A 13224-nucleotide genomic window follows, 5' to 3' on the forward strand; every position below is an offset into this window, starting at 1 on the left:
ATCCCCTCAAACTAAACATTATATAACACCGTCACTGCTCCCACGGCTACTGGAGGAGCAGTCTCTGGAGGAGCAGTCACTGGATGAGTAATCACTGGAGGAGCAGTCACTGGGCGAGCGTTACTGGGTGAGCAGTCACTAGAGAAGTGCCACTGGAGGAGCAGTCACTGGAGAAGTGCCACTGGAGGAGCAGTCACTGGAGGAGCAGTCACTGGGCGAGCGTTACTGGATGAGCAGTCACTAGAGAAGTGCCACTGGAGGAGCAGTCACTGGAGAAGTGCCACTGGAGGAGCAGTCACTGGAGGAGCAGGCACTGGGCCAACATTACTGGAGGAGCAGTCATTGGTTGAGCAGTCCGTGGGCAAGCGCTAGTGGACGAGCAGTCACTGGACGAGCGTTACTGCCTAGTGATGTCGCTTATACCCTTGTGCAGCATTTTGAAATACACAGATCAGCCGTCTAGTCTACCCTTGAAACGATTTTTACTTATGAGTAGATTTACACACGTTCCAAGCTTGACGTGCGCCACTTTCATTGGGAGACCATTCCAGGTATCTACTACCATTCCTTTATGATTTATGACTATTAAAGGGATACAACCCTGAAAATGGGCTTGTCTGAAACACCTGAACTGAATAACTTTTGGCCATTTAGTGTGTATCGATGGGAGGGGCCGTTCTCGGCGGTCAATCTGGTTTCACTCTGTATTTTGCCCTTTGAGCGTTTCTTGGGTCCCACTTTAAGTGAAAGAGTCCAGACGGCGCCTCCTCGGTCTCTGATAACGGCCATGAAGGCAAAAACTGTATTCAAGCAGGGATTCTAGCAGGGGGGGAATAAAGCAGGGAGAAAATCCCAGATCGGGATGCCTATAAATTGCTTAAATATGAAGGGGATTTGACAGCCTGGGGCAATAAGCTGACACTTTGCTGGTGGTTTCGCCGCTCAAATAAAGCTTTGTCCGCGGCAGAGAAAAGAGACGTTATCGGCTGCCACCTCCATGCGCAGCTGGTCTGCCCCGGATCAAAGGCTTGGAACTGCCCCTCCAGTGCTGCCCATGGATCAAAGGCTTGGAACTGCCCCTCCAGTGCTGCCCCGCAGCAAAACCAAGGGTCAAATCAGCAACTTAATATAGCGGGAGAGATATAACTTAATGGGGAGGAATAATCGTGTATAATCTATAAGCAACCATTACACGGAACAAGATATATATATATATTTTTTTCCTCCCCGGTACGGAGAAGCTTTTGTTGTTTAAAGCAGGTAACGTTGCCCGGTCACGCTGAGCTTGGCTGCGGAGCTGACGCGTTCCGGCACGGCTCTCGGGGGCCAGGTTACTGAGGAGACTTTGAGCGATACACAAACCCTCGGATGTTGAGAGCTCCTCGGTCCCTCGCGGAGGAAATCACTCGCATTCTTTATCTTTCTTGGCCGACCGAGTTTATTGGCCGATCTGCCTCCCCCCGGGGACCGCAGTCATGGCTTAAGTTAGACACGGCATGCGGACCCTCCTCTCCTCGCCGATTTCCCACATCGCTCTCAGATTCCAGCTGCCGTTCTCATGGATTTCAGGGGTCCGAGGGCTCGAGACGTTCACCGCGTTTGCCCCTCGGCTCTCGCTCGCCCGGACCAAGCCCCCCGCTCCCTCTCAGAGATGCTGCGAGTTGTTAGAAATCTTTTAGGGCGACCCAGGCCCGGCGTTCAGAGGTAAGACGGAGCATCGGGGTCCGAGCCTTTCTCGGGGTCACTTATACGGCGCGGGAACGCTAGAAACCATAGAATGTCAGCGGAATGCCGAAGCCATGTATACAGATATATGCAAATTAGGGAACACATGGCATCGTGGTCATTAATTAATGCCACTTGCCTTATCTGCATATTATTATTATTATTATTGTTTTATATAGCGCTGTCATATTCAGTGGCGCTGCGATTGTTAAAGTGAGTTGGAAACTTTGCACGGTTTTCGGAGCGATTTTAGAAATATCGACAAAAATGTATTTTATTTTGATGGCTGAATTCTGGGACCCCCCACACCCCCCCCCAAGATAAACGCTATAATATGATCCAATGATTTAACAAAGAACAGGAGGAGAAATGTTAGAGAGTCCGTGAGCTTAAATTAGAGAGTCAGAGGATTAGATGAAATGGAAGAAAGTTTTACTTTACTGAGAGGGTGGTAGATAAGTGGAGCAGCCTCCCAGCAGAAGTGGTAGAGGGTAATACAGCGAGGGGATTAAACATGCATGGGATAGACATACGGCTCCTGAATCTAAGACGAGACCAACGACTGATTAAGGTTTGAGTCTTTACAGCAGGGGAAACGGGCGATGGGGGCCGAATGGGGCCGATCTGCCGGCAGAGCAAGAGAGGATGATGACACTATGAGTCCAGCTGTGGATGCATGGAGCTGCCCAGCTGCTTCTGAGCTAAAACTCCCATGATGCTCAGCCAGCATCCCCAAAGGAGAGGAGTGTAACTTTGGTTGTTATTCTGACTATTATTTATTGCTTTGTATAGCGCCGTCATATTCCATAGCGCCGTACAATGGATGTTGTATAAGAGCAGCTGCAGGTTCATCATCATTAGCGAGAAAACAAATGGCTGCTTTGTGACAAACAGCAAAGTTAATAAATGACATTTTTGAAAGATTCCGTATTTAGGTTTTTTTTGAGTAAATCTGGCGTCGCAGCTGTTATGCGTTCTACGTTCTAGAAGATGTTCTAACGTTCTAGGCGTTCTCACCTGTGCAGCTGCCAAGTGCGTAGCATTACATTGTATCATGTGTATCAGACTTGGTTCTCACGGGGGGGGGGGAAGAGATCTTGGATTCTGGCAAATTGGCTCTGCGTATAGAAACTTTCTGAAATGTCCTGTATGTGTTTAACTCTCATCACCCTCAGCCATCTCATTGCCCCCAATCTATGGTTTCCTGCGTGTCGGATAGCTGCAATTTTGCCATTTTGTCACAGCGTCCCGCCAAGCTGTACCGCTGACCTGCTTTTCGGGACAGAGGTAGAGCTCGGCAGGACCCTCAGAGTAGAAGTCGGGAGGCGCATGAATGGAATCATAGCGGCCAACGCTCTGTGATCCCTTTCCCAGTATACTGAATGGCAAGTGATGTCACAATATGTGGCCATCACGATGATGTCATACACCCTTTCTCCTTCAGATTCAGAGTTAAGTGTTTCTTCTCTGGCGCCGCCGTCGGGCACTCGCTGTGACAACAGGCGGGGGGCATAAGTCTAGCGGATGGTGTTGTTCTCAGTAAATTTGTGACTGTTGGCAGGTATTGGGACTGTCTCTATAACATTGCACAGAATATAAACTGAAAAGAAAAATAGCAAAAACCTATCTGCAGCGCATGTACGGAAAAGTTCAATTCAGGAAAAAAAATAATTTGTTAACTTTTTGGGTGTAAGAAATGCTTATTTTTTTAAACAGGTTTTGTTTACAGGAAAAAAATCTGGGTTCTGATAATTTTTTTCTTTTAGAAGGAATAAATTAATGAAAAAAATTAGCTTAACTTTTTGGATGTTAGAAAACTTTTTTTTTACAGGAGAAAAAAATCTGAATTTTCGAATAGGGATTACTGTTTTTTTACCACTTATTATGGATACATTGGTTTCATTGCTCCATTAGATTGTGAGCTTACAGGATCAGGACCGTCTTTTCCTTCTGTGCCTGTATGTGTTAGGTTTATTGTCTTTGTTGAATAGTTATGCTGTCTGGGGTGGGGACTGCGCTATGGCATCTGCTGGCGCTATTTAATTGTGATGCAGTGTATTTTGTGTATATTGAGTGTAAATACTCTGGAAGGGAATTCGCTGAAGTCTTTTCCCCGCAGCTTCCTTTTCTTGGTGGATTTGGGAACTCTCGGGTTACATTGCAGCAATTCCAGCTATTTGCAGTCTGAGTGAGTGTAGCAGATGGTGCGCTCGGCACTCGTTTCATATAGATATTTGTGACTCGAGGTCTTGGTGCCAAGCTGATTGTGGACCCCCCATCAGTACCGGTGCATGATAATCCTAATACATTAGATGGAATGTACGGATGTTTTACTTTACTGAGAGGGTGGTAGATAAGCAGAACAGCCTCCCAGCAGAAGTGGTAGAGGGTAATACAGTGAGGGGATTAAACATGCGCGGGATAGACATACGGCTCCTGAATCTAAGACGAGACCAACGACTGATTACGGTTCGAGTCGTTACAGCAGGAGAAACGGCGACTAGACGGACCAAACGGACTGCTGGTAGATTCTCGGTTTCTAAGTTGAGCACAAGGCTGACAATCTATTTTGGGTATTGCCCCCCAAGAGATTAAGTCAATTCAATGCAAAAAAATAAGTGTCATGTGACATATCATATACTCAAAGTGCACCTGTTATCCAAAAATGAAGCAGGTGCTCAAAATTTGATCTATACATGGATCTGGTCAAACCATGGACAGGTGTATAGACAAGCAGACTCCATTAACTGCGTGGGAATGAGCTGTGGGGTGTAGCAAGTGAACGGACTCCTAACCGCAACGTTCAGTCCACACAACCGGGTTCTTAAATATGCATTTTCCTAGCAGAATATTTCTTTTGATCTATACATACAGTCTGGCGCACGATGCTCTAGCAAAGCTTTAGCTTTTACCGTCCACGAGGCCCAACGAGAGGACTGACGCATTTAACCCTTGCTTAAATCTAGACCTTCTTGCATAACCTTTGGTTCTGTTCTTCTATATCAAACCCGAAGAAAGCTATAAAAATATCTACTCAATAAACAGAGAAGCGCGACGTTCCGAGCGACGCGCTCGCTGCTCCCGGCCCCGGCTCGCTGCTCCCAGCCCCGGCTCGCTGCTCCCGGCCCCGGCCCCGGCTCGCTGCTCCCGGCCCCGCTGGGTATCCAGTAGAGAGATGATAGAACCAACAATTTATTCTACATTAAACTCTCCTCCTGGCTTATAAAACACACATTCTCCGGGACTTGGCGTTGGATCCCAGCGGCGTGGAACAATATTAAGTTCTGATTATGGGGAATTGTGTATAGACGGAAAAAGTCAAGGTGGGTTGGTTTTTTTTTTTGCGAACTTTAAGAAAGTTTGCAAATTCCTCTTAGAATTTCATGAAATGAGTTGGAATGAAAGCGTTTTTGGGTCTCCGCAGACCACACAGAATTTCAATAACCTCCGCGCTGGCTCTGCTTCCAAACATAAGTCCCTCTTACAGAGCAGGAGAGCGTCTCGTCCAGGATATCCCCCGATTCCATTTAATTACCGGCCCTAAGACGGATTTTTCTTTTGGCAAATCTAGAAAAAAAAAATGCAGCGATATTAATAAATGTCCCGCTATTTCTTGAAGCGAAATAATAATTTGCATTTAATCGGACGGCGGGTTCTGCAGTCAGGATGACTCTGAGGATCCAATTTGTTTTTAGAATCATTGGAATCGTTTGGAAAATATTCTTGGAATGTCGCAAATGTATTTTAGATAAAAAAAACCAATAGTTTTGGGAACTTGAAAGGACTTAAAGAGACACCTTTTTTTTCTTTCTTGATTTCTGGGGAGATGTAAGGAAATATCTGGGCCGAGCATGGGGGCCCTCAGGGGCCATGTTGGACAACAACTTCAGCAAAATGTGTCGTTAAATCAGTTTGATGCCCTGTATAATGTATAGATAAATCAGTGAGCCAGCCCCTGTATAATGTATAGATAAATCAGTGACCGGCCCCCTGTATAATGTATAGATAAATCAGTGACCGGCCCTGTATAGTGTATAGATAAATCAGTGACCGGCCCCCTGTATAATGTATAGATAAGTCGGTGACCAACCCCTGTATAATGTATAGATAAATCAGTGACCGGCCCCTGTATAATGTATAGATAAATCAGTGACCGGCCCCCTGTATAATGTATAGATAAATCAGTGACCGGCCCCCTGTATAATGTATAGATAAATCAGTGACCGGCCCCCGTATAATGTATAGATAAATCAGTGAGCCGGCCCCCCTGTATAATGTATAGACAAATCAGCGAGCCGGCCCCCGTATAATGTATAGATAACTCGGCCCTTCCTGCAGCAGTTGTCGTTTAAGCAGGGCCCTCCTCGACCGTTGTTTCTGTAAGTTGAATTGTGATGTCATGTTTACCCGTTGTACAGCGCTGTAGCATATGATGGCGCTATATAAAGATATAATAATGATAGGAAATATTAGCCGAGGTTGTCCATTAATAACGCAAACCGGAGACCCCGTTCCTCCTGCAGACTCCGTCTTTAGTGGATAAACCCATAATTACTAAATTACTAACGGCGGGAAACGTAACAGATCCCGCAGGATCCACGTGCTGAAGGACCCAACGGGGGGGGGTTCATTAACTCCGAAGTGACCTTGGGGTGACTCAGGGTTTAGTGAATCGCACACTAATACGTTCTGCGGAATGAGCGTCTGTAATCGGGTCCTCCGTATAGAGTGCGCGTTCCGCCGTCACGCCGTCTCCCTGAACGATCTCGGCGGCCGCCGGCAGGAACACCGACCTCGCAGTCAATGAGTTTGGACTCCATGAGAATGAAGGAATCATTTATTGTTCTTGGAGCTCTCTGGCGTCTGACATCATGTGAGTCACAGGAGAGGGTGTGAGAGCGGAGACCCCAGTTACCCGTCTCAAATCTCATCTGCTCTACCCCCGCAAACCCCCCCCCCCGGGGGCTCCTAAAATTCCCTGATTTGCGGAGGCCTTTATGATGTCAGAGCTGGGAAATATTTATAAAATATAGCATTAAATAATAAATCAATAATAAGACCGGCAGGAATCAGATGTGGAATCTCTCAGTCAGTAAAGGGTATAGAAGGGAGTGCATAGGTTTTACTTTACTGAGAGGGTGGTAGATAAGTGGAGCAGCCTCCCAGCAGAAGTAGTAGAGGGTAATACAGTGAGGGGATTAAACATGCACGGGATAGACATACGGCTCCTGAATCTAAGACGAGACCAACGACTGATTAAGGTTTGAGTCGTTACAGCAGGAGAATCGGGTGACTGCAGGTATAAAACCCTATTCGCTCCTCTGTTGGACGCCTTTTCCGTGATCGCAGCCGACATCGTCATTCCAGCTGAGAGTCATAGGAGTTCTGGGGATCGGTCACTGGCAGGGATCGGTCACTATTGGCGATCGTCGGTCACTGGCAGGGATCGGTCTCTCCTCTGCAAACTCCCAACATTCCAATGAGGGTGGTTGTGCCGGGGACCGTCGATCGGAGGGGGGAGGTTGGAGGCTGGGCTGGGGTAATATTGTCTGCCTACCTACGGGAAGAGCCACCTCGGGGTGCGAGCTGTGATAGAGAACCCAGACCTTCACTTTTCCAGGTGCGGGGTCAGTCCTCCCGTCGGGGCAGGGGCATTGCCGTGATGTACAATTACCCCATTGTGCCGCGTGGCATTAAAGTCTTCATTGTGACGGCTGGGATTACTGAGCTCATCGGACCTTTTCAGGGATCGTCTAAATGTCAGCCATGAATTATAACAGAAAAAACGCCTTTGTCTTCCCCCCGCGTTTCATGCCGTCTGCTCCGGACTCCTGTGTCCGCGAAACGCGTGGGGCTTCCATCCCTTCATGCTCCTGTTTTCTTCTGGTGCATTTTAAAATACTTACCCTGAGTCCAATGGGCAACCAACCCTCCACTGATTGGTGGTCTGCAGCTCTCATGGAGGGCCGTTGACTTTCTGGGCCGACGCATTTCACATTCAAAGGTCGGCAAGCATCCACTGATGGTTCGTTGCCAGTTCTAGAGTGCCGTTTCTCGAGGCACAGAAGTAGCAGCCCCAGTACAGACTGCGGAACACCCTGTTCTACCCCCCCATCCCCCCCCCGGAGAGGAGCACAGGGGGGCAGAACCTCCTAGAAGTAGCCCCGGTAAAGGCACTTATGTGACAGATCCCAAAGACAGATGCGGGATAATTTATTCTTTATTGTCCCATTGTACAGCGCTGCGGAATATGATGGCGCTATATTAAACAATGAATAATAATACAGCTCGTGCAGTAAACGCGTTTCGCATTCGTTTGAAAGAACTGAAATTGGGCAAATCTCTTAACGTGTATAAACAGCCCTTCCTCAGACGCCACATACCGCAAAATGCAGACGACACGCCAAGAAATCATGTGAAGACGGGGTGGGGGAGGGGGTAACGGAACGCAGATCACATGGAAGCAAATGATCCGATAAGACAGGGAAATTGTATCAGGACGATTACATTCAGCCGGGGACACGACGGACGAGCAAAACTCTGCTGTCACCACCACGAGCGTCCGAATTCCTAACAAAGTCACGCAACCCGCCGCCGGCGTCCGTTAACCCTCTCGTGTCTTTAACCCCCGGAAGTGCTGTAACTTTTCCTAGAAACTGTCTTTTTTTTACCCAGATGAAGGAGGGTGAGCCTCGTGGCCCAAAACAGTGGAAAAAATCCTTAAAAGAAAATCGCGAATAATCCCTGATCAGACCGTATTTCACTTAAACGCATAAAAATATATAAAAGTCATTCCGTTCCAAAAACAAATCAAGTTAATTCTTAGAAGTGCGTGCCTGCGCCAGAGCCCTCCGTGTGACCAGAACTCTCTTATACACTGCGCTATATACAGAGCCATCCGATAGTTTGGGGTCACTCGGCTGTTTTAATGGAAAACAAGGACATTTCTGGCTGTAACATAATTACAAAAGGGGTTCTAACCATCAATTATCCTTTTATACTTGGATCAGCGAACACAACGTGCCATTGGAGCACAGGAGTGATGGGAGTGATAAAGGGCCACTGGAACACAGGAGTGATGGGAGTGATAAAGGGCCATTGGAACACAGGAGTGATGGGAGTGATAAAGGGCCATTGGAACACAGGAGTGATGGGAGTGATAAAGGGCCATTGGAACACAGGAGTGATGGGAGTGATAAAGGGCCATTGGAACACAGAAGTGATGGGAGTGATAAAGGGCCATTGGAACACAGGAGTGATGGGAGTGATATAGGGCCATTGGAACACAGGAGTGATGGGAGTGATAAAGGGCCATTGGAACACAGGAGTGATGGGAGTGATAAAGGGCCTCTGTACGCCTATGAAGAGATTCCATAAAAAATCAGCCGCTTCCAGCTACAATAGTCATTTACAACATTAACCCCGTCTGCACTGGACTTCTTCATGTTATTTTAATGGACAGAATATGCTGCCGCCCCACCCCGGACCCTCTGCCCAGGGGTAGAATATGCCGCTGATTGCATCCATTCCCTGGTGGAGGGCTCTGATCGCTCTGTCTAACCCTCATAGACGGCTTCCAAACGTCTCGCTGCTGGTGCTCGGCTCTCGGTACATTACTCAGAGCTTTGTGGATGTCTCGTAAAAAATGTGTCTGTCTCTGAAACCCCCCAGTTTAATAAACTTACCCCCCCCATAACCTTATAATTAGGGGTCAATGCTGTGTCTGGGACCTGCACAACGTCCCGTCCACCGGGAAAGTCTCAGGGGGGCTAATTTATTGCTATATGTTATGAGTGAAGGGCATTTTTATTATGCAGACATTTATCTGCTGTCTGTTAACCTGAACCTTGCCCCAGCCTGTCAGCTTCTTCCCGATCTCCTTAACATTACACTGAAAGAAATGCTCCTTTTATAGTGAACGGGGAGCAGGACCCTCATTAGCTTTTATGTCGCGTTATCCCTCCCCATCACCCAGATACATTCTACAGATCCTTTGTAAGTAATAAAAATAATGACCTTCTGTCTACAAATAGAGCTGCCCCTCCAGGTTACAGCGTGATGTTTGAGCTACACATTGTGCGAGTTAAATAAAAAAAACGTTTTATTCGCACAAACGGGACGTAATGAGCAAAGTGGAACAGCCTCCCAGCAGAAGTGGTAGAGGGTAATACAGTGAGGGTATTAAACATGCGCGGGATAGACATACGGCTCCTGAATCTAAGACAAGACCAACGACTGATTAAGGTTTGAGTCTTTACAGCAGGAGAAACGGGAGACTAGACGGGGGCCGGATGGGGGCCGACCTGCCGGGAATTTCTATATTTCTTATTGCCGTGACCAGTGTGGAATCTTAACTATTATTAATGATTGAGAAGAAGTAACACTTACGCCGTGTGAACATCATTAACCCCTTCCTGACAGAGCCCGTACATGCATTGTCCTTAAGGGGTTAAGGAATCAGAAGGTTGCACGATTGAAAGTCTTTAAGAATCAGTAAAAGTTCTGAATTCCAGGACCCGACCCCCGCTGGACACGCGCGCGCCCGCTTGCTTTTCTATGTTGGTTCGTAACAGTTTCACATCATCTGATTGGATATAGAATGTTAATAAATATTAAGAAAGGTCTCAAAGGCAAAGTATGCCCCCCCAGAGAATACAAAGGTCAGCAACATGGTAGCCATTCCAGGGGGAACAAATGGTTAATGGTTTGAGTAAATTAAATGGATAGCGGAGAGTCCGGAAGCTGCAGTTTAATGTTGATAAATGTAAAATTACGCACTTGGGATGTAAAAATCTCAGTATAACATTGGGGACCCTGCCAGGGCCGGCCCTACAATGGAGCCGACTGGGGCAATTGCCCCAGGCGGCACTTTAGAAGGGGCGGCACTTTGCCGCCCCAAGCGTTATTTTTGGTTGTTTGTTTTGAAGCGGAGGAGAGAGAGAGGGGCGCCGAGTAGTTTTCGCTTACCCGCTCGGCGCCCCTCTCTCTCTCTCCTCTGCGGCGAGTCTCCCTGTTCAGTCTCGGTGCCGGCTTGTAATGATGAGCGTCGGAAGTGGCGTCAATTTCCGGCGCTCAGCATTACAAACCGGCACCGTGGCAGAGCAGGGAGACTCGCCGCAGGACTGTTTAAAGGTAAGTACCGGCGGGGGGGGGGGGGGAGAAATAATGGCATCAGCAAAGGGGGGGGCGGCATTTTAAACTTCGCCCCAGGCGGCGTTAAGTCTTCGGCCGGCCCTGGACCCTGCGCTGTCGGCAACAACACGAGACAGGAACTTGGGAGCATATTATTATTCTATATAATATATATATTAATGCGGGGATATATATACCGCACGTGGAATTTCAATCATTGGACCGAAAGCCAGTGGTTCTTCTTCCTGTCTCATTACCTCTCCTTTTCTCTTCTTCTTCTTTAGATCATGATCAGCAGATAGCACTCAACAGGATGACCATGGCTCCCCGGAAAAGGAGCCGTCACGCGCTGGGGTTCCTCTGCTGCTTTGGGAGTAGCGAACACCCCGAGATTAATCTCAAAGACAACAACCCTCTGCAGTTTGTGGAATTCGCGGGGCCCATACCCTCTGCCGAAGAGCTCAATGCCAGGTTCTCGGAGCTGGTGGTAAGTGCGCCCCATCACCGCCGTTTCTGCAGGCCCCCCCAACCCGTCTTAAATACTCTGAGTTCTGAGACCTGCCTTTCCTTCTCTTCGGGCTGACTATGGATCGTAGGACTTGTAGTCAGTCACAGAGACTCTCCGTAACTTGCAGACCTTCTGCCTTATTCCGTTCGTTCTTGGAGTTTATTTCTTTTAATATTTTCTGCATATTTTGGGGCAGAGAGCGGTGCCAGGAGACGCAGAAACCCAACGCTCTGGCTCTGCCCTCAGCGGGTATGCGCAGACACCTAATTACCATATGGGCTCATCAGTAGAACGTCTTGGCTTTCAGGTTCCTTGAGGTTTTTCTTGGAATATCTATTTTCAATGGTAAATGAGGACATTAAAACGAGCGGAATAATGTGAGTTTTCGCTTGTTTTTTAGCTTTAATTTTTTGCTCTTAAAGGGCCTCTTCCCCATGCATTATTTTATTTTATTTATGATGCCGGTCTGGATTTTGAGCATCATTACGGCCGTACAAAATCTGCCTGAGCTGATGCTTTATGGCAATGCTAATGAAGTCCGTCCCTCCATAGACTTTCATTAGTCAGCGTGTAGAAACTGGGTGATTAAGACTGAGTCTTTCCATTGTTTACCGTGAGTCAGTGTTTTCAGGGTTTGCCTGATGGTCCGTCAGGGCCTGATGTGTTATGGATTTTAATGGAGACCTCAAATTCAGCTCAGATGTTAATAAACGCTCCAGCTGAGGCTCTGAGTTATTAAAGGCGTAAGAATTGCTGAGCTGGCCCTGCATAATGTATAGATTAATCAGCCCGGTGATTTAAAAAAAAAAAAAAAAAAAAAAAAAAAAAATTGGGGGGGCAGAATCTCACTGAGGTCAGCTCTTTGCAATGTAAGGTGACGTCAGGGAGACAAAACCCTCCGGCCAACTCCTTCCTTAGTGAATAAGCCCCCGTTCGCTGTGCCGGGTACTTTCTTTTTTGTTATGAAAGGCCTTGTGTTTGCTGGGTCTGAATGGGTTCGCCCCAAGCGTACGGACAATAGTGTTATTATAAGCCGGTGACATGCCGCGCAGAGTGACCTTCTACCCCACAGATTAACCCATTCACTGCCGTGGGAGCAACAGCCTTATTAACACTTTGAGATGTGTTTCTTGGTTGTTTCTGAAAAGAAATGAAGTCTGGATAGGCATGATGGGAGTTGCAGTTTATCTGGTGGCTGCTGCTGCCTTAACCCTGGGGTGTCCAGCTACATATTCCTCTGATACTTTTCATGTCCGTAATGGAGTGTGATTCACTGCAACCCAAAGCACAACATACCGCCTAAGTGTCTCTGTTTATTTTGCCCAGTCCCTGCTTGGGCCCAAAATCTCTCTGTCCTTCTTTCTGTCATTGATGCCCCTCCCAACATGTCAAATGGCCAAATAAGGACATTTCTTTTGGGGGTGTGGTTAGAGGCGTGGCTGGGGCAGGGCTCTACACAGACTGTATGCAACTTTGTGCCCTATTGCTGGGTATTTGTGTAGCTGAGCGGGGCATTTAGAAGAAGAGTAATGGGGTCTCCTGCGGTTTCTATTCACATTATCAGGGCTTTTAGGGCTGTAGAACCCTGCGATCCCCTCATACCCAGCAAACATTCTGACCTCCTAGAAAAGAGGGGCATCAGGGGAGGAGAGAGGGGCATCAGGAGGGGGGGCATCAGGGGAGGAGAGAGGGGCATCAGGGGAGGAAATGGAAAACATGGAATGTAAAAGGGACATCAGGAGAGTAAGGACATGGTCATGGATTTGGGACACAAACAGAAACTGACTAAACAGGGACACTTGGCAGGTATGGCGCTTGTAGAGAGTCCTCGCTGCTCCAAATACAATGTAACGTCTTCT

General features: G+C 47.6%; 1 protein-coding gene across 4 annotated transcripts in view; it reads left to right on the forward strand.

The window, feature by feature from the left end:
* The window catches only part of DAAM2 (dishevelled associated activator of morphogenesis 2), a 98733-nt gene that overhangs the window by 12916 nt on the left and 72593 nt on the right, over nt 1-13224 (forward strand). For 3 of the 4 annotated variants that reach the window (XM_053459033.1, XM_053459036.1, XM_053459035.1), the window contains exon 2: nt 11142-11344. In XM_053459033.1, the coding sequence (XP_053315008.1) occupies nt 11171-11344 (174 nt within the window). In that variant the 5' untranslated portion in view covers nt 11142-11170. Of the gene's footprint in view, nt 1-1604; nt 1705-11141; nt 11345-13224 lie in introns of those variants that run through there. The other variant, XM_053459034.1, reaches the window with a different exon arrangement.

This window comes from Spea bombifrons, chromosome 3, assembly GCF_027358695.1.
Source record: "Spea bombifrons isolate aSpeBom1 chromosome 3, aSpeBom1.2.pri, whole genome shotgun sequence".
NCBI classification, from domain to species: Eukaryota; Metazoa; Chordata; class Amphibia; order Anura; family Pelobatidae; genus Spea; species Spea bombifrons.